The sequence below is a fragment of the Aethalodelphis obliquidens genome, unplaced genomic scaffold (genome assembly GCF_003676395.1).
Source record: "Aethalodelphis obliquidens isolate GAN/ISIS:26980383/991018 unplaced genomic scaffold, ASM367639v1 scaffold10, whole genome shotgun sequence".
Lineage (NCBI taxonomy): Eukaryota > Metazoa > Chordata > Mammalia > Artiodactyla > Delphinidae > Aethalodelphis > Aethalodelphis obliquidens.
In genome coordinates this window covers 498,648-524,984 of record NW_020837954.1, presented here as the reverse complement: position 1 = coordinate 524,984, position 26,337 = coordinate 498,648, and the positions used below count along the sequence as shown (strand labels likewise).

General features: G+C 54.5%; 2 protein-coding genes and 1 long non-coding RNA gene across 4 annotated transcripts; 1 reads left to right on the top strand and 2 right to left on the bottom strand.

Moving 5' to 3' along the window:
• Positions 1 to 528: 528 nt before the first annotated feature.
• Positions 529 to 9,433, bottom strand: REM2 (RRAD and GEM like GTPase 2). Of its 2 annotated transcripts, none has more exons than XM_027110779.1 (5): positions 7,992 to 9,433; positions 3,253 to 3,594; positions 2,933 to 3,006; positions 1,997 to 2,204; positions 529 to 1,604 (listed from the first exon to the last, which is right to left on the bottom strand). In XM_027110779.1, the coding sequence occupies exons 1-5, from the start codon at positions 8,038 to 8,040 to the stop codon at positions 1,309 to 1,311; spliced, it is 969 nt and encodes a 322-aa protein (XP_026966580.1). In that variant the 5' UTR covers positions 8,041 to 9,433; the 3' UTR covers positions 529 to 1,308. The 2 variants fall into 2 exon arrangements, with proteins under 2 accessions (XP_026966580.1, XP_026966579.1); XM_027110778.1 differs by lacking the exon at positions 7,992 to 9,433 and adding an exon at positions 4,826 to 6,441.
• A 112-nt stretch (positions 9,434 to 9,545) lies between these two features.
• On the bottom strand, positions 9,546 to 15,694 carry LRP10 (LDL receptor related protein 10). The gene is made up of 7 exons (XM_027110777.1): positions 15,094 to 15,694; positions 14,661 to 14,705; positions 14,024 to 14,159; positions 12,416 to 12,606; positions 11,255 to 12,272; positions 10,776 to 10,905; positions 9,546 to 10,664 (listed from the first exon to the last, which is right to left on the bottom strand). The coding sequence occupies exons 1-7, from the start codon at positions 15,122 to 15,124 to the stop codon at positions 10,077 to 10,079; spliced, it is 2,139 nt and encodes a 712-aa protein (XP_026966578.1). The 5' UTR covers positions 15,125 to 15,694; the 3' UTR covers positions 9,546 to 10,076.
• On the top strand, positions 14,693 to 16,200 carry LOC113622565 (uncharacterized). Its single transcript, XR_003433571.1, has 2 exons — positions 14,693 to 14,886; positions 15,098 to 16,200. It is a non-coding gene; the product is annotated as an uncharacterized LOC113622565 (long non-coding RNA).
• Positions 16,201 to 26,337: the final 10,137 nt, after the last annotated feature.

Below are 26,337 nucleotides of genomic sequence, written 5' to 3'. Positions count from 1 at the left end.
GGCTTCCCTGGTGGCGCAGTGGTTGAGAGTCCGCCTGCCGATGGCGGGGGACGCGGGTTCGTGCCCCGGTCCGGGAGGATCCTACATGCCGCAGAGCGGCTGGGCCCGTGAGCCATGGCCGCTGAGCCTGCGCGTCCGGAGCCTGTGCTCCGCGGCGGGAGAAGCCGCAGCGGTGAGAGGCCCACGTACCGCAAAAAAAAAAAAAAAAAAAAAAATGTAGCCTCCAGCGGGCTCTTTGCCGGTAAGGGGTAAGGTGATGGGGACTTGGTCACCGAGTTACCAAATTAATTCTAACGGGTCCCTGCTCCTCTCCAGGTCTGTTTTTTCATTGGCAAAGGGACAAGCTGGGCTCCGTAATCTTTAGGGGCCTTTTGCCCCTTGTTATGACTACTCCAGGACTAAGTCAGTTCCGGAGTCTCCCTAGAACCGTTACAGACAAGAAAACTCAGGCTCAGAGGAGCAAGGAACCTAAATCCACCCATCCCTTCCGTGGGGGGATTTTGAGAACAGAGGGTCAAAGTAAGCAAGTGCAGTAGAAAAATTCTTTATTGAAAAGGGAAGGGTGGCTGCCTTGCTGGTGCCTCCTGGGACCTGGCTAAAGGCGGGTTGCCACCGCTCAGCTCTTCAGGCAAGTCTCTGCACACCTTCCCCTTAATAACCTTAAAGGGGAAGTGCTGTGGTAAATCACAATCAATTCACAAGAACAGCGCTTCCAGGCCCTTGCCTTTAAGAACTTCTTAAAGGCAAAGTGCACAAGTGTAGCAGATCAGAGCCAGGACGCTTTAGGAAAGTCTCAAAGAAGCGGCTCCGTGTCTTTACCTTTAAGGATCTCTTAAAGTTGAGGCATATTCGCGCTGAGTACAAAGGTGGAAAACTGTAAAGGAGTTTACAAAGCACTTTTCCAGTTCTTGCTTTTAGCATCTCTTTACGGGAGAGGTGGTCAAGCGTGAATTAACAAAACAAAATACCTCGCAGAACTACTTTCCTCCCCGCCCGCCGGAAGCCGCCCCGCCCAACAGCCGCTGCACGACCCCCGCGGGTCAGCGTCCTCGCCTTCCAGGAGCCCCGAGGCCGGGAGGTAACCGGAGAGCGCGCGGAGCGGGTGGGGCGACGCCTGCCGGGGTCCGGGGGCGGGGGGCCCGGCTCCCGTAGTCACACCGGGGCGTCCCGGGAGTTTCTGGTTTCCTAGACTGTCTTCACAGAGGAAGCCGGACGGGGGCGGGGCGGGGCGAGGGGGCGAGCGGAGGGCGCGGTGACCATGGCGACCGCGGTGACCATGGCGACCGCGGTGACCATAGCGACCGCGGCTCAGAGAACGGAGAGGTCGTGACACGACCTGGAGCGCTGCTTGAAGAACTTGGTGTTGCGCGGCACCAGGTTGGCAAGGAAGCGCTTGGCCTTCTTGGTGAGGCTCTCGCGGCGCGTGGGCGGCGCGGGGCCCTCGGGCCTGCCCCACTCGGGCTGCGGGCCCCCAGCGCGGTTCGGGCCCCGCCGCAGCCGGATCTGGCGCACCGCTCCCTCGAAGAGCTCCCGCGTGTTGTGGTGCAGCGCGGCCGACGTCTCGATGTGCTTGCAGCTCAGTGTCCCTGCCAGATGGCGGCCCTCTGCAGGAAGGGACGTGTTCAGGCGCCCGCCCGCCCACCCACGGGGCTGCGCTGGGCCCGGGGCCGGGCGAGGCTGGGCCTGGGGGGCCCAGGGCGTGCAGTGGAAAGGGATTGGGGCAAATGGATCTCTTGCAACTGATAGAACAAGCAGGGATTAAGTGGAGGGCGGTGGTGGTGTGGAGGGGGAGGGAGAAAGGGGCCTTGAGAAGAGGTGAGGGGGAGGAGAAGGGAGTCTGGGGTCCTAGGCGTGGGCATTGAGAGTCTGCCCCTAGCCTGGGGCTAACTGCAATTTTGTGCACCCAGGAGGTTAAAAGGCCTTATGGAGAAGAGGTGTCCTGGAAGGGAGAGGGTTCCCTGAGATTGCAAACATGGATGAGGTTCAGGGTACTCACCCTCCAGTGAGACCTCCCGGGAGCGGGCCAGGTCACTCTTGTTTCCAACGAGGATGACAGGCAGATCATGTTGGGGCCTCCCAGCCCTGAGCCGTAGTAGGGTCTCTGGAACTTTGGAGAAGCTTTGTCGATCGGTGACCGAGAAGACGATGAGAAAGGCATCCCCCGTCTGAAGGCAGTGGTCCTGCAGCCACCCCCCTGCATCCCCCTGCAGATGGGCAGAGAGTCGTGGAATGTCAGGGCTGGAGGCATGGGAGAACCTGCCCAGCACCTTACACCTCAAGGATGAGGAGCCAGGATGTGAGGGAGAAGCCACCTGCTTAGGACACAGAGCTAGTTAATGGCAGAATCTCCATACTCGGGGTGCGTTTGTGGAGGAGGGAGAAGTTTGTAATGTGAGCTCCACATGGGCGAATGGGGGACATAGGATCCTAGACAGCCCATCCTACTTTCTTATGCTTAAGCTCTTAAAAAATGAATGCTATTCAAGTGTGTGTAATCTGGCCTCTCGTTTCTGCATAGTAATCATTTATGTCCAAATATTCACAAGTCCTCACTTTTTTCCCCTTCCCTGACATTACAGAGCCCTGAGCTTCTGTCCTCTCAGATCAGGATCTTCTAGGCTGAAAAATGTACAGAGGGGGTCAGTTTCAGGGTGTTCAGCCTGGCTTGCAGTTGCAGGGTTTGTCGAATCCAGATCCTAACTTTCCTCTGGGTCAGAAGATCCTGGAAACCAGACAGCAGCTCTCAATACCATGGTGTGTGCATAGGTGTGAGCCTTTGCTCTCTGAGACAATATATATGAAAGGTCAGGTTCCACTACATGTTAAAACCAGGGGCTGTAGTCCCACCAGCCTTCAGCCTTCAGCCATACTTTGCCCCTCCTCAGCTCTCCCAGGTTTCATCACCTGCTTGCAGCCACATCTTAGTTCTCACCTGTTCCCAGATGTCATAAACAACTAGAGTCACTTCCTCCTTATCCACCATGATGCGTCTCTCATAGGTGTCCTCTGTTGGGAAATAGGGACAGGGAATAGAGCCCATTAGGAGGCTCCCCAACACCTGTTAGACCTGGTAACCAGGGATGCTTTAGATCCCAGCCCTTTAGATCCCTCCCTCCAGGGAGGTTGCCACAGAAAGCATTGAAACAGTTTCTCTTAGGTTCTGGCCTCCAGGACTGTTCATGCCTTGAGCTCTTCCATCCCTGACTAGGGCTCCAGAGGCACCCTCAATTCTTGCAGGGCTCCCCCAAATACCTGGGTTCTCCAGCTCGTGAGCACTGTCTCCCTGGAGACCACCGAAAGTGCCTGCTAGGGTGCTCTTGCCCACGCCGCTCTCCCCCACCAGCATGACCTTGAATATGCCATCCTTTTGGGTGGGGGCTGCCTCCCCTGAGCCCAGGGAGTCAGAGGAGCCAGAGGATGAGGCTTGAGGTGGCCAGTCAAGTTCATCTACAGCCTGGGCCCGCCGCAGCTGGTGCTTGTAGGGGACAGGCATACTTCCTCTTCGTCTGGGGGCCCCCGGGGCAGGGGGTGGCCCGCCCCAGTCCAACCCTGCCAACAGTTTCTCTGGCTTCTTCAGCAGTGTAGCATCTGCTTCTCGGGGGGCAAAGAGAAGGAAGCTATGAGTGGGGTATGCCTAGACACCTGCAGAGGACTCAGTCCTGGCTGCTCCAGCCTCAGAGGCCCAGTCCATGACCGTGACCCAGAAGGAGCTGAGAATCTTTGGTCTGACCTTCTTCCACTGAACTCCACCAGAAGCCTGAACTGGTGGGGCTCCCAGGGGCTGACCTGAAGGCTTGCCCAGTGTGGTTCTAGCCACAACCCATTCAAAACATGCCCCATGCAGGGGAGGCACCTGTGTGCAGGCTTGCACACCCACTCACACTTCACACTGACACACAGGCACACCCCCAGACTAGGCCTCTGGCCGGGGGCTGCCCCTCCTTCCACCGGGAGGCCCTGCCCCCTCCTGCTTCCTACACTGATGATCCCCACACAGGGGATGAACTGAAGCTGCTGCCCAGGTTCTGGGGTTGGGTACTGATAGAGTCAAAAACTTTGTGGGGAGTCTGTTCCCAGGGAAGGGCCTTTGCTCACTGAGATGTATGTGTTGGGTCTCTATGGGTGTGTTAAAGGGGCTGCCTCTTCCCATGGCCCTGTAGGTAAGCATCCCCCAATGCATGTCTGTGTGTGAGAATCCTTCTGCACCCCTGGCTGTCCCTGTGAGTCTGACAGAATATTGTGTTCGTCGTGAGGCTGAGGGAGGGAGAGAGAAAGGGAGGGAGGAGGAGAAATAGCGAGAGAGCAGGAGCAGGGAGAGTGACAATGCACGGGCCAGGGTAACTGGAGGAGGAACCACAGACATAACAAAGGGGGATAGAGAGAGGCTGGAAATAGCCCAGGATCAATACTTGACTGGCAGCCAGGGCCTCCAGGAGCCAGAGAAACCCTCAAAACGGTTCCCCAGGGTAGCCCCCTGCCCGTGATTCCCAGGCTTGTGGGCTGCCCCTCGTCTTTCCCCCTTCCCTCCTGCCCGTCCCAACCTCTTGGGAATGAGGCAGACCTAGGGGCTAAGTACCAGTTTCCCCAGGGAAGCCCTGGGTGATGGGTGAGGGGACATTTAGGCAGCCCACCTCTGTCCCCTAGCCCCACACCTCATACGAGACCCAGTCCTAGTGTGGGCAGGAGGCTTCCCCACTTCCTGAGTTGCTCTTCCCCTCTTGCTGTTTGCGTTCGAGCTCCTTAAACCCCTAGTTCTGACCTCCCCACCAAAGCTTCAGCTCCCACCCCCATGGTTGCAGCCAGCACCTGCCAGCTCAGCCCTCACCTGGTGTGGGCGTCCCTGGCGGGGAGGCCCGGTGGCTGCTGGCGGGGCAGAGTGCTGTGGTTTCTGTGTCCGTGTCCATGTCGGTGTCGAGGTCCGTGTGCATCGGTGTGCGTGTGCGTGTGCAGCCTGGCGGCTTGCAGCACCCGCTCCCTCACTCAGCAGCACTGTCAGCTTTTCCCTTTAAATACCACCCCCCCATGCCCTCCCCCTAGACACCTGGGGAAACAGTCCCACCCCCTGATGAGGTCACATATGCTAATGAGCCGTGATGTCAGCGGGATTCCCTCCTTTCTGCCTCCCCCCCCCGCCCCCTTTGCGTCGCTTCCCTCTGGGAGCACACACACTGCGGAGTCTGGTTAAGACATGAACAGAACAAAGTCAGAGGGGCAGAAGAGACGGGTTCAGAGAAGTGGGGTGAGGGGTCAGTGGGCAAGGGAGCTGAGGATGGGAGGAGGCAAGGACCCAGGGCCTGGGTGGTCTTTCTCCAGGAGCCAGGACTATGTGTGATTTGTCTCCGTATCCCAGCCCCTTAGCCCAGTGTTCAGCCCAGAGTGGGAGCTCAGTAGCTAAATGGAGGGGCTAAAGGAAGAAACCAAAAAAGACGCAGGGACAGGAGGACAGCCACCCCGCCACCAAGCTTCTCTGCCACCCCCTCTTCCCCATATTACCCCTTCTGGGCTAAGGCCCACAGCAGTACCCATTTCCCGGCCTGGCCCCTAGGCAGATGGGGGCTTTGAGGAAGGAGACATGGCTGCTTTGTTTGGCAGCTTCATTTTTTCACTAGGTTCAGGTGGGTACAAACCATTGTGGGGACTTCTTCCCCATCTCTCCCTCCCTGCCTGGCCCACCAACCTCGTATTAATCAGAGCAGGAAAAAAGGGAGAGACAGCTAGCCCTCTAGAAGTTCCCAATCCCCAGTGCAGGTGCCAGCCCCCTTCTCAGTGCTCTCTGGGGCAGCCCCAGGCCTTCTGGGCTACACAGGGCAGACACACAATGACACCTACCTCTGGGGCAGGAGGGAAGCCAGGATAGCGGGGCTCCTTTACTGCTCCTTTTCTGCCCGGTCCCTTTCCCTTCAGGCTCCCACTCTTGTCTTCCCGGTGCCCCCAAGGACCCAAACACACATTCCGATTTCCTGGCCCCTTCTCTCCCCATTTTTGCCAGATGCTGTGCTAAGCACCTTCCTGCATTCTCTCCTTTCATCCTCATGACCCTGAGGCTCAGAGTGGTGGGTGAGTGGCCTGTGCCCCAAATCAATCATGCAGCTGGAAAATGGGGACACCAGGATTCCCACCCAGATCTTTCCAATGCCAAAGACTGTTTTTCGTCTCTATGCTATGCTGCCTTCCTTGTCTTAAATATTCCAGCTGTCTCCTATTATTGGGGACAATCTATATTGCGATCTTCAGTGGACTTTTCCAATTGAAGAAGCAAATAGTGATCTAGGGATTACTAGTGCAGTGACGCTTCACTTATGTGGAGGTCAACTACAGGGTAACGTTGTGGGGTCTAGAGGGAGCAGAAAGAACTCTTAAGCAGCTAGTCTTCATGTGCTTCACTCACTGGACAGACTCTACAGTCCTCAGTTACAGCCTACTTGTTCTTACTTTATTCACAATTTTTTTTTTTTTTTTTTTTTTTTTTTGTGGTACGTGGGCCTCTCACTGTTGTGGCCTCTCCCGTTGCGGAGCACAGGCTCCGGACGCGCAGGCTCAGCGGCCATGGCTCACGGGCCCAGCCGCTCCGCGGCATGTGGGATCTTCCCGGACCGGGGCACGAACCCTTGTCCCCTGCATCGGCAGGCGGACTCTCAACCACTGCGCCACCAGGGAAGCCCTATTCACAATTTTAATGTGTCCATGTGTGTTCCTGTGCTCAAAGATTAGAAGCACATTTACAGCAGCTAGTGACCCTGATAGCTTGGTAGCAAGGGAAGCAATATCACAGAAAACTTTTAAAGCAGTTGTAAGCATTTAAAAAGTGGTCCAAGGTCACCTGGCATTAAGGCAAATTGCTTTTCTGACACTGTTACAGCTTCTGAAAACATTGCTGCCGAGGTTTTTGGTGTCTATGAATGATCCTCAGCTATCCAGAAGGATTTATAGTGCGGATGGGCTGAGGATGAGTGTAATGTTTTAGAGTGATTTCCTTCCAGAATGAGTTTTTTAAAAGTTTTAAATTGTAAAGGGTTGAGCTTTATGTTTCTGGAAAACTCATTTAGGTGGTAGAATTCATTTCTATGATACTAGATAAGAGTGTCAGTGGCTGGAGACCCCAGCGAAGATTCTTGACCATGACTTCTGCCTGCCCTCAATCCAGCCTTAGGCCATAGATGCATGCTTGGTTTCATCTTGAACCACCATCTCTCTTGTCCCACTGGTAAGAGGCTGTGCACTTGCCCAGGTCAAGGCTCCCTCAGGAATTGGAGGTCCTGTGTAATAGTGGGACAGACTGAGATTTGGAACCGAGCTGATCCAGATTTAAGTCTGCCTCTCAGTAGAGACTGGAGCAGTATTCCTCTGAAGCTGCTCATGAGCCTGTGAATTGGGGCTGTGATGCCCACGGCACAGCCTTGTTGTGAGGGTTAGCTACGTGTGATAAAGGGTTTGGCACTCAGCAGGTTGCCCAACAATTTGGTGCTCCCACAGTCTCAGGCTGTGTGGCTGGGGGTCCCTTTCCCCTCCCAGCGTGGCCTGGAGCTTGGTTCAGGCCCAGATTCTGCTCCTTAAGGACCGAATTCTGGTATCTGCTCAGATTTATCTCAGATTTTCAGCCTGATCCCCATCTCATAACTGAGATCACCTCCCTCCTCCCCACCAAGGGCCTTTGCATGAGTCCCACACCCCCGATACTGGGCACCTTGGACAGTGGTGTCTATCCTGATAGGATCTGAAGTCGCCTCATTTCTTTTTCCTTGGGCCGTGGTGAAAATAACTTGGGTGACAGCCCCCTAGTGCCCCACCCTTGCCTGGGTAAGACCCTCTATCTTAGTTTCCCCATTCTGCCTGTACAAGGTCAGTCCCCTCTCCCCGCCACCTGGGGCTTCACTGTGGCTGACAAAAACGGTGTTACTGCTTGCACCTCGTAGATCACACACCCAGCACGTAGAGGAATCTTCTTTCAGGCCCATAAATCTACATGCACAGGGCTTCCTAGTGAACTCTACCTTCAAGTCCTCCCTCCAGCATTCTGAAGCGTTCCACCATGAGGAACATTCTTCTACCTTAAATCTCTGTCCACTTTCAAGTTTCAAATACCCCTAGGAGGTGAAAGGTCTGGAGCAGGACAACGATGAGGATATCAGGCTGAAGGTTTTGAGCTGGCTATGGAGAAGAAGAGGAGCAGGGAGAGGCAGAGGCCAGGTGATGGAGAGGCATGGGAGGGGAAATCAACATTCCCTGCCTCACTGTTTCCACTGGGCCTAACGCTGGTGGGACCCAGTGATTGTTTACACTGGGGAAGGCAGGCCCAGAGGGAGAACAGCAAGCAAGGATGAGAATCTCTGGAGCCCCTTCCCCAATCTCTGGAGAGGGCGTGGAGTGAAAGGTGCTTGAGTCTTCCCCAAGCCAAGATGCCAGTGTCCCAGGACTGTACTATGTCCCCTCGGCCACTTCCCTAGGCTCCTGCTTGCTGGGAGAGGGAACGGTATGCAATTAGTGCTGGGTGTGAGGATGCTGGCAGTGTGTCATCAACAGGGCCCCTCCACCAGGGAGGTGGGGATAGGCTGGGCCAGGCAGGAAGGGTAAGGGAGCCTAAGGGGGAGCCCTTTCTCCGGGGACTGATTGTTAGGGAATGCCTCAGCTCTGCTCCTGTGGGCATCACACCCACTCCCACAGGCTCTTTCTAAATCCTTTGTCCTGGCTGATTTTCCTTTTAAACTCTGGGACCGCTCTGTCAGCTTGCTTACCACAGGCTGGGTCCCAACATTTCTCACAGATCATTCCCCCCTCCTCCGTTACCCTCTCCAGCTCTACGGCTCTGGCTATTGCTTGTGTTCCTGCGCCCCTTTCTCAGGAAGTCCAGGGTCCCTCTTACAGCCCTAGCCCTTACTGTCCCCTTAGTTTGCTTATCGTATGGACTCTCACCTTGCCTAAAATTCACAATTCTATACCAACTACTGACAGCATTCTTTAGGATCTAGTTTGGGCCCTCTTCCAGGAAGACCTCTTGGATCTGGCCAAGGTGATGCTAGCATCTTCACACCCTGAATGATTATGATTTTTCTCTGGACGCATCTTTTCCCGCTTTGAGGCATCCTGGCTGCGAGTTCATCTGTCTTGCCTAGGACAGACTGAAAATGCCTGGTAGGGTGGAGGATGGAGGGCAGGAGTGTTTCACCAGGGACAGTCTGCTTCTGTGATTAGTGCTCTGCGAGTACTCCATAAATGGGAAGTTTCTCAGCTGCAGGGCCCAGCGGGCTCATGACTTCCGGCCTGGCGGTGAGTAAGGAGGCTAGGTGCTCACTGCTGGTGTCAGTCACTGTAGAGCTGGGCCCCAGGCAGCGAGTGGAGGTGGAGAGGGTTAGTCTTAGGGTTCCTAGAATTTTCTTACCCTCTGAGTGGTATAAAAAACAAGGATGGGTGGTTGGAAGATAAATAGGAAAAGGCCAGGAGGTGGAGGGCAGAGCAAAGGGCTTCATAGGGAGGAGTAAGGTGAGGGGAGCATAAGCTGAGATGGGCAGAGAGGCGGGGCTCATGCTCACAGCTCATTTACAAAAATCTTAAATTTCTGATTCCTTTATTTTCAACCTTGGCTTCCTGGACAATGACCTGGCTATGGAACAAAAGCATTTGCTGTGCTCTTTTTATGAGCTAGGCCTTGTGGGAGGGATCACCATTGGCAAAACCCCAGGGCCTGCCCAAATCCTCCCCTTGGGGGCTGGAAGTCTCCAGCCAATTGGCATTCTGGTGCTTAAGGCCACTTTTGGGTGGGTTTGGCAAGGATGGAGTGTCCAGGCCTATGACCCTTTAAGAACTTTACTTTTTAAAAACAGCCACCCAAATGGTGGTGGTGTGGGGAGAGGGTAGTGGAGGACTGTGGTCTCTGGCCATGCGCAGAGAGGGGGCTCTGTGTGAGCCCTCTCCCTGCCTGAGGGACACCTAACTTTATAGCAGCTACATGGGATCCATGGGAGGCCCATCAGGTGCCCTCACACTGAGGGACAGGGAGGGAAGCAGTGGAAGGGAAGCTGAGCTGCCCTCTACAGGGTTGCTGTCACTGTGAATAGAGCACCCAGGGGAGCCAGGTCACCTCACGCCAGCAGTGGCTCATCTTCTGCTTCGACCACCCAGACCCCGGGCTCAGCCAGTGGCACCAGCAGCACATCGTCCTCATCCTCTGGGGACAGGACTGTTGTGTGGGGTCCAGGTGGGGCCCGGGTTGGTCCTGGGGGCCGCAGGCTGGGCAGGAGGCGGCCTCGCAGGGCCTGTACCACTCCAGACAGCAGTGATGGCTCCAGGGGCGCCGCAGGCAGTGGCCCTGGGGCCTCGGGGACAGTGGGGAAGGCTGGAGACGTGCTGGCAGGTGGCAGTGGAGCCTTTACAGGCAGTGGGGGTGCCTGTTCCCCATCCTGCCCACCCACCGCCCCGCCCTCACGGGCTGGACCTGTGCTGCCGTCTAAGGTCTCAGGGGGAGCAGCAGAAGGTGTGACCTGGGATCTGGTCTCAGAGGTCCGGGCTGGGGGACTGGTTCGCGGAAGCAGGCCCCAGCGGCGGAGACGGCGCACCAGGCGGCGCATAGAGCGGCCCCGCTGGCGGCGGCGGGTGCCTGAGGCGCCCCCTGGAGTCATGTCCTGGCGCAAGATCTGTAGCAGAGAACGCAGGTTGCCCAGCACGGAGTTCTGCAAGGAGAGGATGAAGACACCAGAGTCAGAGGGGGTGGGGACGGCCAGAAGCCTGAAAGAAGGAAGGGCTGGGAGTGGGAGGTGGTCCGGCTGCGGAGGGTGACTTACGTCATTTGGGTTCTCTGTAGGGAAGTCCTCTACAGGTGGGATGGCGCCCTGGGCAATGAGCTGCCCATAGGAGGGAGGCGCCTGCTGTTGCACAATCTCGGCCTCTGTCCGGGAGAGGGGGGCGAAGATGCTGGAAGGGACGAGGACGGCTCGGTCACGGGTGCTGCTCACCAGAGCCGCCTGCCCCAGCCTGGACAGGCCTCTTTCTTCTGCACCCAAGCCAGGGCACCCGGAGCTAGGCCACGGCTTTCCAAAGTCATCTGACATCCCCCTCCTTCCTTGAGATGGCTTTCAAGATCTAGACCGGTCCCCCTCTCAGAGAAGCACGCCTGCCAAGCTAGACAACCCTAGGAGCCAACCCAGAAGCTGGTCACCAGAACCCGTCCCCAACGTGGGCGCCCTCTGGACTTCTGTGGCTGCACAGGCCCTGTCCCGCCCTCAGTCCCCACGCCTCTACCGCCAGCTGCATTCCCACTGACCTGTACTCCTGGGTACGAATGGCATAGAGCTTGCAGGTGCAGCCCAGGGCAATGACCAGCAGCAAGCCACACACGAGGCTGCCGATGACCGCGGCGGTAATGACCTTGCGGGGCAGGGCATAGGAGCAGTCCCACTCGTCGCTGCCGTCAGCGCAGTCTGGCTGCCCGTCGCACACCCACGTCTCATACACGCACTTCTCGTCCCGGCACCGGAAGTTGCCAGGCTGGCAGTGCCGACAGCGTCTCTCGTCTGCTCCATCAGCACAGAAGGTCTGGTAGTTGCAGCGGTCAGCAGGCAGGTAGCAGGCTGTGGCACCGGGGGTGCCAGCGGCCCCACAGGGGTAGTGTCCAGGTGGGCAGCTGGGGCAGTTCTCCTCGTCCGTGCCGTCGGCGCAGTCCCATGAGCCGTCGCAGCGCTGTGCCTCGCTGTAGCAGCGCTCGCCTAGGCCCTCGCTAGCCCCCAAGCCAGAGCCTAAGCCGCAGGGTCGGTCCCAAGGCAAGCAGTAGCCCCGCACGTGGTAGGTGGCATTGAAGCCCCGACCGCTGCTCCAGGCGACTGTGTGGTAGTCCACTGTGGCCTGGCCGGACAGTGTCTCCACAGTGACAGCCTTGCCATTGCTGAAGTGGGTGAGGCTGCGCAGCAGCCGGAGGGTCTCGGGGGGCCCAGCGCCATCATACACGTGCACTGCATCTCCATAGCTCAGGTCCAGGGCCGTAAAGCGCACCGCCAGGCGCCGGCCATCATGGGGGTCCAACAGCCAGAGGCAGGACTGGGGGTGGGAGACTGAGGCCAGGTGTGAGTATCCGAGGGAGGAGAAGACCCCATAGAAGTCTTCCAAGGTGTGATTGCAGGGTGGGGTGGGGACAGGGCCCGGGGTCAGGTTGGGGAAGGGGTCTGAACTGCAACCTGCCTCGTCAGATCCATCGCCACAGGCATCGACCCCGTCACAGCGCTGGACCAAGGGCACACAGCGGTGGTTCAGGCACTGGAACTCTTCCTGCAGGCACATCAGCCAATCTGCAGAGGCACCATGGAGAGGGGCTGTGAGGCACTGGAGCTGCCAGGATCCTCCCCTCCTCCCTCAGGCTTCCACTGCCTGTTCTAGTGGCACTACACTAGACACTACTAGGCACTACTACAGACAGCCCTGTCCAGCCCACCTTGGCTGTAGGAGAGCAGGAAGCCCTGGCCCATGGGTGCTCTGGCCCCAGCATAGCTGTAGGTGATGGTGACGTTGCCTCCAGGAAGCTGCAGAGGGCTGGCAGGTGCCTCGCACAGGGAGATCTGTGGCTGGATGGGGGAGCGCAGGATTAAGCGCTCTGAGCCACAGGCCAGACGCAGTTTTTGGAACCTACAGGGGTGAAGGAGAGCAGGACGTAAGATATTCTTTTTTTTTTTTTTTTGCGGTACGCGGGCCTCCCACTGCCGTGGCCTCTCCCGCCGCGGAGCACAGGCTCCGGACGCGCAGGCTCAGCGGCCATGGCTTACGGGCCCAGCCGCTCCACGGCATGTGGGATCTTCGCAGACCGGGGCACAAACCCGTGTCCCCCGCATCGGCAGGCGGACTCTCAACCACTGCGCCACCAGGGAAGCCCCCATAAGATATTCTTGACCACTGCTGGCTTCTTCCTCCCCCAGTGTTGTCACGCCTGTTCTACTCCAAGAAGCAGGAACACCTGCTTATCCACAATCCAAATAGCCAAATGAAAATGGAGTTAGCCAAATTCCTTTGTGATCAAGGCAAGAGCCCTAACAGAGGCCTATGGCACCATGAGACCATGAGTACATCCTAGAGCCTTCTGGAAAAACTGCCTTGTGTTCTGGACTGAGTTAGAACAGATTCATTGCTTTCCTGTTGTTGCAGCACTGTCACCTGTGTCTGGTGCTAGCAGTAACCGGCAATTACCATACAGCTTAATTAACCAGAACTCACCATCCCCTCCCAGTGCCCAGTGGTGAGACCTGAGATCACCATGGCATTCTGATCTCTCTGCCCCAACAACCTCTGCCCAGATTGCCCTCTCCCTTCACCTACCCTTTTCTGGGTAAATCCATGGGAAGTGAGCTGTGGGAAGCAAATAGCTAGGTACTCAACATGGGCCCCAACCCCACGGCCCACGGTTGGAGGAGCCCAGGGAGACCTGGACTGTTTAAAAGATCTGGGGAGGGACTTCGCTGGTGATCCAGTGAGTTAGACTCTGCGCTCCCAATGCAGGGGGCGTGGGTTCAATCCCTGGTCGGGGAACTAGATCCCCTATTCCACAACGAAGAAGCCCGCGTGCCGCAACTAAGAGTCTGTGTGCCGCAACTAAAGATCCCTCATGCCCCAACGAAGATCCCACGTGCCGCAACTAAGACCCAGTGCAGCCAAAATAAAATAAATAAATATTTTTTTAAAAAAAAGGTCTGGGGAGGCTGAGGAAGGTTCTAAGCTGATGAAGGAATAGATTTGAATCCCAGGCAAGGATGTGCAATGGATTGAAGGACTCCTCCAAGCAGCCATATCAGAGAGAAAGGACTGTTTCTAGAGGAAAGGACTGTTTCTGTTGTCCTTCAGAGATGACAAGACCCAAGCTAGATGTCCACTCCAGGCAGTTCCAATTCACCATGGAGCAAGCCAGGCTTTTAGGGAAGACTAGGCCAAGTCTAATTCTACTCTTCCCCCTGTTGACAGGGATGGAAGTTCCATGGAGAAGATCCCTGAAGTCTTTTCCATGGTAGAGGAGGAGGGGTGGGGGAAAGGAATAGGGTCTTGCTCTGCTTCTCACCTGACCGTTACCGTCTGCTCCTTGCTGCCCAGGATGAGCCAGGTACAGTTGGCAGGGGAGCTGCGGCTGTCCCGGCCCACGGGCCTCTGTAAGGTGCCCTGCACTTCCAAGAGCACTGCCGGGGGGTCCTCACAGGCTGGAGAGAGAGAGGAAGGTAGGGACATCGGTTGAGAGCCTCTTACCATGCCACGCCTCCTCCAAGGGCCTGGGTTCTTCAAGAAGGAGCACAGAAACTCCCCTGCCCCAGCGACACACACTCTAGAGGCATAGTCTTCAGCAGGCCCCTGTCTCTCCACACTCATCATAGTTCCACCTTAACTATCAACACCACAAACAATATGAGGTCTGCTTTGTGCCAGCCACTGGGCCAGGAGGAACCGGGAAATACTGTTTCTATCCTCAGGAAGACTACATTTTGGCTAGGCCGATCAAGGATGGATATTTGGGGAAAAAATACATAACTACCAGCTGAGGGCTTATGCTAGGTCTCAGTTTCTCCATCTGTAAAATAAAGGGTGGATGAGCTCCACTCTAAAACTATGGTAGGTACTAGAGGAATTCAAGGAAGAGAGAGTTTTTCTCTTGGGTCCTGCCTCATTACCAAGCCCATGGGACCCCAGGGGCATCCTCTACTCACCAGGATTTGGGAAAATGATCCTGTCTGGGTGGGCCACAGCGTCTCCTAGAGGAAGAGCGAGAAAGGGCAAGAGTCACGCTCCGGAGTTTTCTTCACCTGAGCGAGTCACGTAGGAAAGGGAGCCATCTGCGGCTTCCGGGTAGTTTACAGGAAGGGGTGGTGGAGCAAAGGAAGGCAGCGGTGTGTGACCTCGGAGGAAGGTCCGGCAGCACGGCCTATGGAGTGGGTACGGTGATCTACGGAAGCCAGAGAGAGGCTGCGGGCTGAGGAGAGCGGCTAGAGAGTTCGCGGGGATTGGGGCAGGCAGTGCCGGGCACGGGCAGGCAGGGTAAGGTGAGGGGCCACGTAGGAGGAAGGGAGCTAGAGCCCCTGGGCCCGGTGACAGCCCTGGGAGCGGGTTGCCGGGCGAGTAGTCTCGTTTTCGGTTTCTTACCCAGGAGGAGGAGAAGGATGGCCGGCAGCATCGTGAGCCGTCCGCAGGTGCAAGAAAAGTCCCGGAGCTTCGGTGGTCTACCCAGTGGGGAGGCGGCGCCGCTCCGGGCGTCCTGGCCTCCCAGTGTCGCCTCCCTGAGGGGCCTCCATGGCCCGGGCTCCTCGACCGGTGCTCTGGAGGCCAGGGCTGGGGGCGGGTGGGGGGCGGAGGCGGCCCGAGCGCAGGGGCGGTGCCTCTCGCCAACTTCGGAGTTGTTTTCCCCGGCTGCCGCCTCGCTCTCTCCCGAGGCCGGCCCCCGAACCCCCGGAAATCGGCTGAAAGACCGGCGCTGGGGCGCGCCCTCGCCTAGAGCCGGTCCGCAGGCCGCAAGCGCCCCGGTCCAGGCCTGGCCGCCACCTGCTGGGGCTTGAGGCCACTTCCTCTTTGGGCCAAACTTTACCGACTGTCAGCCCCCAGGGCCGGCCCGGGCGCTGCTCAACTTCTCCAGCGCGTCCAGCCCGCGGAACGCGGCAGGGGAGCGGGGAAGGAGGACAGGCGGCTCGGCACAACGCCCAATCCCTCGCTCAGTCTGTACCCCCGCCAGCCCAGGGGTTGGAGGAGCCCGGGCGGAGGAGGGGGCGGGTGACGAGCCTGGCCCCACCCCTGCCAATCAACGCACTCTCCGCCCACCCGACCGTCTTAACGCCTTTCCGGTCGTGCAGGGTCTTGTCACTTGGGCTTTGAAGGCGCTCAGCTTCCACTTTTAACTCTGCTTTGTTTAGTCCTTTCCGTGTAACGTTAGTTACAGGACACGTCTGTCAAAGGGCAACTGCTTATTCCGTAACTGTCATGTCTTTCCTTTGAATCCTTAAGCTCTCAGTACTTTTCTTGTCCCAGTGTCTGGGATGCGGTAGCACTTTTCTCGATGAGCCTCTATTATAGCAATTACCACACGGTGTTGTAACTATTTGTTTACTCTTTCCCGCCCCTGCCCCTCCCCTGCTGTGGAAACTGAAACTTCCTGTAGGCTGGGGCCTAGACTGTTTACCTTTGTACCCACAAGGCTTCTCTCCTGCTGAGACACTGTAATTCAATAAAGGAATAAATGTGCCTTCCCTTCTTGCTGGCCTTGTGACGTTGAGAAAATTGTTTAACCTCTCTGTGCTTCTCAATTGTAAAATGGGGTTAATAATGTACAATTCCCTCTTAAGGTTATTGTCAACATTTAGGGAGATAATACAAGTTGAGCATCTAGGGAGTGTTTCATACATGCTAGCAATTATTATTATTAGTCACAAGAGATATTTCTAATTTATGTGGGCTTGGGTTGCATGTTTCTTGTGGCACTTATAGGTTATAATAGTAAACAATAACAATAGCAAATAGTTTTTGAGCTTTTTTTCACATTTCAGGCACAGATCTAAGCACTTTTCAAGTGTTTGCTCTTTTAATCCTCTCCACAATCTTGTGAAGTGGTTATTACTGTTACTCCCATGTTACAGGTAAGGAAACTCTGGTACAGAGGGGTTTAGTATTGCCCAAGATCATGGATCTGGTAAATGCTGAAACAAGGGTTTGAAACTAAGCGATCTGGCTTTGGACAGAGTGTACATTCAGAACCTTACTACTCTCGCCTCTTTACAAATGGTACAAACAGTTTTCCGTTCATGACATTTGTTGTTGACATCAGTTTTGATGTGTTCAAAACTGAGACCTCAGCAGGGCCTGAAGCCATAGACTTGGCCATAAAAAGTCCTTCTGCCACTTGGATCTTGGTCCCATGCCAAGGGAACTTGGTTCCTTGGTCTCTCTCTGTACCCTACTATAGCCCTTGGGATTAATGAGGGGTGAAATAGAACCCTAAATGTGGGAGGAGGATGTTGAATAAAGGGAAGCAGGGCAGAGAGGTTGGGGAAATTAAAAATACTTAAGTCCTGAAAGCGATCATGGAAGTTTTAGTTGAGTGCAGGCTGTGTTCTCTATGCTGGGTACTTAGCAGATGCCTGGAACTTGTAAGAGTTCACTTTAACTTCAAGGAGCTTACAGAATAGTTGGGAAGAGAGGTCAGATATATAAATTTAAAAAGTCAGCCATGGGGAGTACTTGGGAGTGGGCTTGTGAGGAGTTTAGAAATGAATTTAGAAATAAAACTGGAAAAGTGGTGGCGAGACGGGAAGAGTTGTAAGGGGCAGGAGGAGGAGGAAGAGCCCATGGTCTGGAATGCTGAATAAACTAAGATTTGAAAAAAAAAAAAATCAAGATCTAGGTTGGGGACTTCCCTGGTGGTGCAGTGGTTAAGAATCCATCTCCCAATGCGGGGGACACGCGTTCGAGCCCTGGTCCGGGAAGATCCCACATGCTGCGGAGCAACTAAGCCCATGTGCCACAACTACTGAGCCCACGTGCCACAACTACTGAAGCCCATGAGCCTAGAGCCCGTGCTGTGCAACAAGAGAAGCCACCGCAATGAGAAGCCCATGCACTGCAACAAAGAGTAGCTCCCGCTCGCCTCAACTAGAGAAAGCCCACGCACAGCAATGAAGACCCAACGCAGGCAAATAAAAGAGTGAATTTGAGCCAAAAGAAAATAGGAAGAAGTGAAAGAGAACCTATAATTAGTTTAAGCTTTAATTCGTTTAGTGATTTTAAGTGTCCAAGCCCATATATATCACACTGTAGACCAAGTCCATTTAGAAATGGGTCTGTGGAGATGTTCTTGGAACTCTGAGAAATTGTGAAAAGTAGTGGAAGTACTGGAAGATGGGCAGATATTTGGTTTTCAAAATGCCAGTATCTTTTTTTTTTTTAATATTTATTTATTTATTTATTTTTGGCTGCATTGGGTCTCCGTTGCGGCGAGCGGGGGCTACTGTTCTTTGCGGTGCACAGGCTTCTCATTGCGGTGGCTTCTCTTGTGGAGCACGGGCTCTAGGTGCACGGGCTGCAGCAGTTGTGGCGCATGGGCTCAGTAGTTGTGGCTCACGGGCTTCAGAATGCAGGCTCAGTAGTTGTGGTTCACAGGCTTAGTTGCTCCGTGGCACGTGGGATCTTCCCGGACCAAGGCTCGAACCCATGTCCCCTGCATTGGCAGGCGGATTCTTAACCACTGCACCACCAGGGTAGTCCCACCAGTATCTAACTTTGATAGAGTACTCACCATATGTTTGGCACTCTTCTCAGCACTGCACATATATCATCTCATTTAACCCTCACCGCACCTCCAGGAAGTAGGTGTTATTTTTGTCCTCATTTTATAATTGAGGAAACTGAGTCACAGGTTAGATAACTTGCTCAAGATCAAACTACTAGCATGTGCCGCAGCCGAGGTGCTCTGGTCTGAATGTTTGTGTCCCTTCCACCACCCCCAATTCATCTCCTGATTTCCTAACCTCCAAAGATGATAGTATTAGGAAGTGGGCCTTTGGGAGATGCTTCGGTCATGAGGTGGAGCCCTCAGAATGGGACTAGTAAAAAAGGCTCTAGAGAGATCCCTAGCCCTTTCCACCATGTGAGGACATAGAAAACACTGGCTGTGAACCGGGAAGAGGGCCCTCGCCAGAAGGTGACTATGCTGGCACCTTGATCTGGGGCTTCCCAGCCTCCAGAACTGTGAGCAATAAATTTCCCTTGTTTATAAGCTACCCAATTGGTTGTATTTTGTTATAGTGGTCTGAATGGACTAAGATGGAAACTTGGTACTGAGAAGTTGGGGTGCTGTTGTCACAAATACATAAGAAAGTGAAAGCAGCTTTAGAACCGGGTGATGGGCAGAGGCTGGAAGACTGGAGGTGCATGCTAGAGAAAGCCTACATTGCTGTGAATGGACTGTTAAGGGTGGTTCTTATGAGGGCTCAGAAGAAGAGAGCTACAGAGAGAGACTCAATCTCTCAAGAGAATACCTAAGTGAACAGATGTTGGTGGAAATATGGATGGTAAAGGTTATTCTGATGAGGTCTCAGAAGGAGATGAAGAAGACACTGTTGGAAACTGGAGGAAAGGCGATCTTTGTTATAAAGGGGCAAAGAACTTGGTTGAATTGTGTTCATGTCCTAGTGTTCCGTGGAAGGGAGAACTTGTGAGGAATGAAATTGGATATTTGGCTGAGGAAATTTCTAAGCAAAGTGTTGAAGAAGCAGCCTGGTTTCTCTCGGATGCTTGTAGTAAAAGATAAAAATGATTCAAAGGTGGAATTGTTCATCAAAAAGGACACAGAACTTAAAAATTTGGAAAATTCTTATCACTGTCTAACATAATATATTTTACTCACTTATCATGTTTATTCCCTTCACCACACACAAGAATATAAGTTCCATAGGGGCAAGGATCTATTCTTTTACTGGTGAATCCCCAGTGCCAAAGGCAATGTCTGGCATAAAGTAGTCAATAAATAAATATTTGTTGAATGAATGAATGAATGAATCAGTGACTGCCGATCATAGGCATCACGTGGCATCACGTGGATTATGTCTTTTAATCCACTCAACTACCCTTTGAATTATTGGCCCTTTTTTTTTTTATTAGCCCATTTTAAAGATGAGGAAATTGAAGCTCTGGGAGGATACACAGCTTGCTGAAGGGCACCCTACCAATAAGTCATAAAGGCTGGATCCAAATCCAGATTGTGTAACTCCAGAGTCCTTGTCCTAACCACTGTGTGGTACTGCTTCTCTGGGAAGCTACATTTTAAAAGACTGACAAAATGATTTAATCCAGAGGAGGGTGATAGGAATAGTGAGGGGTCTCTAAGCTGCTCCGTATGAAAGCTGTTTATGGAAGAAGAAAGGCTTTTCACCTAAAAAAAAGCTTAACTGTAGTGAGCATTTGTATATATGAAAACTAGATCCAAATATTTGAAGAGCTGTAGCGTGGAACAAGAATTTGTTTATTCTGTACAGTCTGAAGGGCAGAAACTGGAATTAACGGAACAAATAAAGATAGTCCCTGCTCAGGGTAGAGGAGCTGAAGGCACAGTTAGGGTTGATGCAGAGAGATACCAGCCCTGGGCTTTCAGGGCTCCTTGAAAACCCTGTGACTTGTGGATTGTAGGATGGCAGAAAGTCCGGGAAGACAAGAGCAAAGGAGCTTCTCAAAGCAAGCTGTGTTAGATGCTAATACAAGGCCAAAGAAAGTGAAAGCACCCCCTGGGGTGGGAAGAAAGGGGTCACGAGGGCCTTTTAGGGAGAAGTTTCAGTAAATGCCTGGTTGGGATGCAGACATAGAGGTTGGGTTAAAAAGAAATGACTGGGGAAGGAATACAGACAGCTTTTGGAAAACCTTGGCTTGAGAGAAAAGGGGAAAATGAGAAAAATCTTTCAAGACTGCAGCAGAATCCAGGAGAGCTTTTCAAGATGGGGAAACCTGTGTGTTTGAAGGGAATGGGGATTGAAGACTCTACCATATGTTGATGGGAGTAAGTTTCCTTGTGCTTTGGAAAGAATGAGATGCCGGGTCAGGGACACCCCTTGGAGGTTTGAGAACCACCTCAATCATGTCCATTTTGGGGGCCTCGGGTGTATAAAAAATTAAATACTAAGACTGTTTTCAAAATATTTGGTGTATTTTATTTATTATTTATTTATTTATTTAAAAAAATATTTATCTGTTTATTTTGGCTGCACCAGGTCTTAGCTGTGGTATGCAGGCTCATAGTTGCGGTACTGCGACACGCACGCGGGATTCCCTGACCAGGGATCCAACCTGGGCCCCCTGCATTGGGAGTGCAGACCAACCTGGGCCCCCTGCATTGGGAGTGCAGAGTCTTACTCACTGGACCACCAGGGAAGTCCCAATTTGGTGTATTTTTTAAAAATTAATTAATTAACTTATTTATCTTTCTATTTTTGGCTGCGTTGGGTCTTCGTTGCTGCGCACGGGCTTTCTCTAGTTGCGGCAAGTGGGGGGGGCTACTCTTCTCGTTGCGGTGCATGGGCTTCTCACTGCAGTGGCTTCTCTTGTTGCGGAGCACAGGCTCTCTCAGTGCGCAGGTTCAGTAGTTGTGGCGCACAGGCTTAGTTGCTCCACGTCATATGGGATCTTCCTGGACCAGGGTTCGAACCCGTGTCCCCTGCATTGGCAGGAGAGTTCTTAACCACTGCGTCACCAGGGAAGTCCACCAACTTGGTGTATTTTAAGTGTTTATATTTAACAAATGAAAACTTTTAGCATAAATAGGCAATAATATAGTGATAATCACAAAACACCTATAGGTATTTTTATGAACTACAAAATTTAAGAATTTTATAAATGTAAGACTGGGATTAAAGGAGTCTCCCAGCCCCAGGGTGCAGATGACTTTAGGAGGATGAGTCCATGTAAGAGGCCCCCCAGGAGGCTTGGGCATGACCTACAAAGGCCTCAGAGAAGTGGCACAGAAATGTCCCATTCTTAGATACAGGAGTCGCAGAGGCCCGCTTGCCTTGGCCAGAGGGAGCTCTGTTCTAGCATTCTGAGGTCCAGGAGTGCAGACCCACCTGGACAAGCCCAGGGGACAGGCATCCTGGAGGGATCAGTGTCTGAGGCGTCCACCGGAGGGCAGTGTGGTAACTCAGAGGACAGGACTCCAGTGCCCCCTTTACTTCCTCCCGCAGACCCTCTGTCCTGCACCCCTTCCACTCCCTCTTCCTTCCTGGAGTTATTCGAGGACTGTTCACCAACCCCCAGCACAGGCACAGACGACGGAAACTGACTTTTCCCTCTCTGCAGCTGGAAGACTAAGGCTTGTCATCCTGTCGCGCCCATAGTCCCACCCCTTTAAGTACAGGTGTCCTGGGTTGAAGCATGGAAAGTGGAAAGGGGGAAGGGACAGGCCGGTGGTGTCCTTGGCCCTGAGCGTTGCTGGCTTTGCCCCCACCTTTCGGTTCTCCGGGCTTGGCTTGCAGTGCCAACACCGAGCACGAGGGGGCGCTACCACCCTGCAAACCCTCCCCAGCGGTCTCTGCTGCAGAAGAGGCTGCGCCCAGACAGAGAGGATGGGGTGGGCGTTGCTCTGGGCCCCTTCTCCAGCTTTCCTCCACCCAGAACTTATGTGCAGTTTTGTGCAGGCATGGGGTGGGGGTGGGGGACCTCTGGAGCACAGACCAGTAGAGTGGAGGAGGACTCTGGGGACACCTGGCATGGAGCTTAGAGGAGTGAAGGGAGAGAGACCTTCCTGCTGGGTGCTCCAGGGTCCAGGTGCACGCTGTCCTGGGAGTGCAGCCTGGAGGATTGGTATTTCCAGAAGAGGTAGGCCAACACAACCCAATACCAACCATTCCCTGATTAAGGGCAGGCTCTGGGATAGGGCTGGCACATAAGGAGGGGGTCTGTAGGGACAAAGCCATTGTTCTGGAGTTGCGAACCTCTTCCCTTGATATATTTTCTTTCTTTTTTGAACCTTTTAAAGATTGATATGAAGTATACAGTAAAATTCAAAAAAAGTACTAAACTTAAATGTACAGCTCAGTGATTTTTTTAAACCTATAAATTTACTATGTATACACATGCTTATTACACGTGTATAGAATACTTCTGTATTCACAACTACAGCTGTTAACGTATGTATATCACAGCTCTCACTGGCAATTCAAGTCAGTAAACATTTATTAAGGGGCTCCTGTGTGCCTAGCACCATCCGACTCTTTTGTAAGGAAGTGAGGACAGAACGTTCGGCTGGTGGCTGTGATGGGGTCAGTGGTATTATGAATCATAGTCATTCTTCAACAGAACTATACCACCCGTGCCTTGGAGGGCAACGGCTGCCTGTGTGATCTACCTGCAGTGCCCATATTTTTGGAATCCAAAATGGGAGCAATTGTCTGCTGTGTCTGTACATACAAACTCATGGAACCTCAGGAAGATATCATCGGATCCAGGATGTTGGGTGAGGGCAGCCTCGCTCCTAGCACAGAGCCAGGCACAGAGTGGCCAAGGAGAGCGTTTTTGGGAATTGATCTTGCTCTCTGGCCTGGCGCTACATGTCTCTGGAAGCTGGGCGAAGGGTGAAGTCTTTGACCATAGGCTGGATCAAAATGAGCTGGAGCCTGTCACATGCGTGTGAATCCGCTGGGCCCTTCGGAGGCACCCATCTTTCCCCCGCTTTGTGGTCAGCCTGGCCTTGCTCCACCCAGACCCCATCCTGCCTCAAATCGGGGAAGTGCCCCTAGCGGGAAATCAAGTGAGTGGGCAGGATGTGACCCATGGTGAGGCAGCTTCCAGACGTGGCCCAGTCCCTGAGTCAATGAGCTGCTTCAGGCTCTCTGAGGAAGTGCTTCTTCCAGGTCACTACAATGTGGACACCTCTCCTTTCCCCTCTACTGCCCCTCCCTATCCAGGTGTGGGTCTTTGGGTGCAGGAAACTGGCCTCCTCCTCCTCTAAGCCACGAAGGCCCATTGGAGGAATAAGGGACCCTGCGGAGACCTGGTCTCAGCCTGGAGGCAGGGAAAGCTGCTCCCTTGGGGTGTGGTGACGGCCCTGGCCTGGGGTGCCCGATCGATCCTGTCGTGCAACCCGGGCTCCAGGCCTGCTGAGGGACAGAGGAGGACAGAGGGGGCTGGGCCTGGCTGGGGAAGGCTGGCTGGAAGGCACCCAGCCGCGGCCCTGGGCCAGGGTGGAAAGTATGTGTGTGAGCTCATTTGGAAGGTGGCTTCTGGCCAGTCAGGCCTGCCTCCTTTCCAGGCCTTGGCTGCCCAGCCCCCTCGAAGAAGGCTGCCTCTGGGTCTCCCCAGTCTCCCAAGACTGTCTGAGTGAGGAAGGCAGAGACCCTCAGGCTAGGTGACTGTTGGGAGTTGCTCTCCTAAAGGAGGTGAATTCAGATTTGGGGCGGTGGGTTGGATGGGGGTACAGGGACTTCAGAACAATGGAGCAACCTCACCTGGGGTTCCCCGGGGCCTTAAGGAATGGGAACTGCCCTGAAAGCCTCCCCCTCCTGCCAGGCCCCTGCCTCAGACGTTCACCACCCGAATCCCTCCCCCAGCTGCTGCCTTTGTCCCATTCACTTCCTCTGGCTTCTGAGTCCTATGCCTCCTCCATCCCCTCAGAATACCTGTTCCTGCACCCAAGAAGGAAGGTGACTCCTGGCCTGGCCAAGAGGACTCCTGAGGAAGAGCCCTTCTCCCCTGTGCTACCGCTCCTGCGACACAGCACAGCAGGCAAGCACACACATGCTGACAGATTCCGCAGAACACACACTGCCATGCAGACACCCAGCTACATGGAGTCCACAATGGAAGAGACACTCAAGAGACATGGTCAGAATCTGCCTGTACAGGAAAAAAAGTCAGACAGACCTGGGTTTTAATTTTGGACTACTGAGCTGTGAGCTTGAGCAAGTCTTATCTGGGCCTCAGTTTCTGCATCTGTAAAATGGGGCAATGTTTGTGCTTTCCCACCACCTCCCCTTAGCTGGAAAGGGAAGTGGGAATACAGAGGGTAAACAAAGGACTGGGAAGGCTGTCAGATTGTGGGGAGTGGGGCCCGGGAGAAGGACAGGGAAGGACCAGCAGAGCTGGCCAGATTGTACGTGGGGGTCCCTCCGCTCAGTCCCCTCTCCTCTAGAGAGTCCAGCTCCTCTTAGATCTTCCCCTCCCTTCCCATCCCGTGGACCCAGCACCTGGCTGGCAGCCTTGCAGGCATGGGCCCAGCTGGTGGCAGGAGCCCCGAGAAGGGAGTCGATGTCAAGGGCGTCCATGGATCCCCCAAATGTGTGGGGTGCAGCGATGGGCAGAGTATAGTCCAATTTCCTGAGAGCCCGCTTCTCTGGGTTCTGCCCAAACCTCCTTGCAGATTCCCCTTGGCTCCCTCCTGGCTGCTCTAACTCACATGTGCTGCTTTCGAATAAAGGAACTTGGAACCATAGAAACTGGGTCGGGCCCAACGGACAAAGCAGGGTAGGGCCAGTGAAAGCAATATTTGCAGGTCTCCCGGGGCCTTCTGCTCTCCCCTTACCCAGCCTGACCTGGTGGTTCACTCAGCTGGGGCCCGGTGGGGTCCCCGGGGCAGCCTCACTGGGCTGGATCCCTCAGACCCAAGGCACGTCAGAAGCACGGGACCTTGCAGCCTTCACCCTGCAATTCTCCCAGCTTGTGAAGCCTCTTCCACCTCTTCCCCCTTTGTCTCTGGTCCTCCATTCCATTCCCATCTCTCTCCCTTGGCTTCAGAGAGAATCTTGTGATTCCAGAATCAGGGCCAAACAATTTCCTCGTGATGGGGAAACCACACTCCAGACGCCAGAGCCCTAGGCTCCCTCTCCTCTTCCCTCTGGCAGTCCCCCCTCCCCACGCTCCTCCACTGGCTCCAGCTGTGTTTTGCAGAACTCCCACTGGATAACATCTGTAATTGCCTCCAGATGTGGGCCACAAAAACACAAAAGGGCCATGAGCTCATCTCTGAGCTCCTTGCCACACGCTCGGGCCCTACCACCCCCAGATGCCCCTGACTTCTCAGGGTCCCCATCCCCTCCGGTGAGGGTGGCGGGGAGGTGGTGTCCAACTCCAGTGAAACACACAGGCCCTGCCAAACAGCTGTTGGGCAGGAGAGGCGCAGGAGGCCAGGCATAAGGTCAGGGTTCCTGGCTGGCAGGAAGGGGGGGTACCCCTTCTGCCAAAGCAATCACACCAGCCAACCCTGACTAGCAGCTGCATCAAACGCCTGGCTTAGGCGGGGCCAGGCCTCTTGGAGGCAGGCCGTGGAGGGGGCCTGGGCTGGAGCCGGGAGGGAGCGAGGGCCGGGCTGAGGCAGGAAGGGAAGGAGGGGAGAAAGAGGGCTGCTCCCTTCAGCTGAGCTGACTCAGCAACTGAGCGATTGCTCCCTCCAGGCTGGTTTGGAGGAAGGGTGGGTCGACAGCCTGGGAACCCTGTCTGGGGCAGCAGTTTCTAAGGAAAGAGGAAACAAAGCCCTGTCATTCTGCCCTTCCAACCCGACCATCCTGCCTCTCCTGGGCAACTGGGGTGAGATCCCTGTTTTGCCAGAGATAGGCTGCTCCTAACTGGCCACGGGGCAACCTCTTTCTTTCCCCTCTGTTCCTTCTGCCCCTGCAGTGGAGCCCCAGGCCTGGGAGAGGCTGAGATCCTGAGGGCTGGGGAGAAGGGCCTGTCCCCCGCTTCCCGCCCAAGCCCGAGGCTGACTGTGGTGGGGGAATCCCCCAGCAGCTGCGCGAGGCCTGAGCAAACGGAGGGTCTGCGGCTGGATCACACGACAGGGTAACGCAATTTAGGAAGATCAATTTAGGAAGATTTTCCGAGTGACTTCCCCTTGGCCACTTCCTCTTGCTTTGCAGTCCTGGGCCTCAA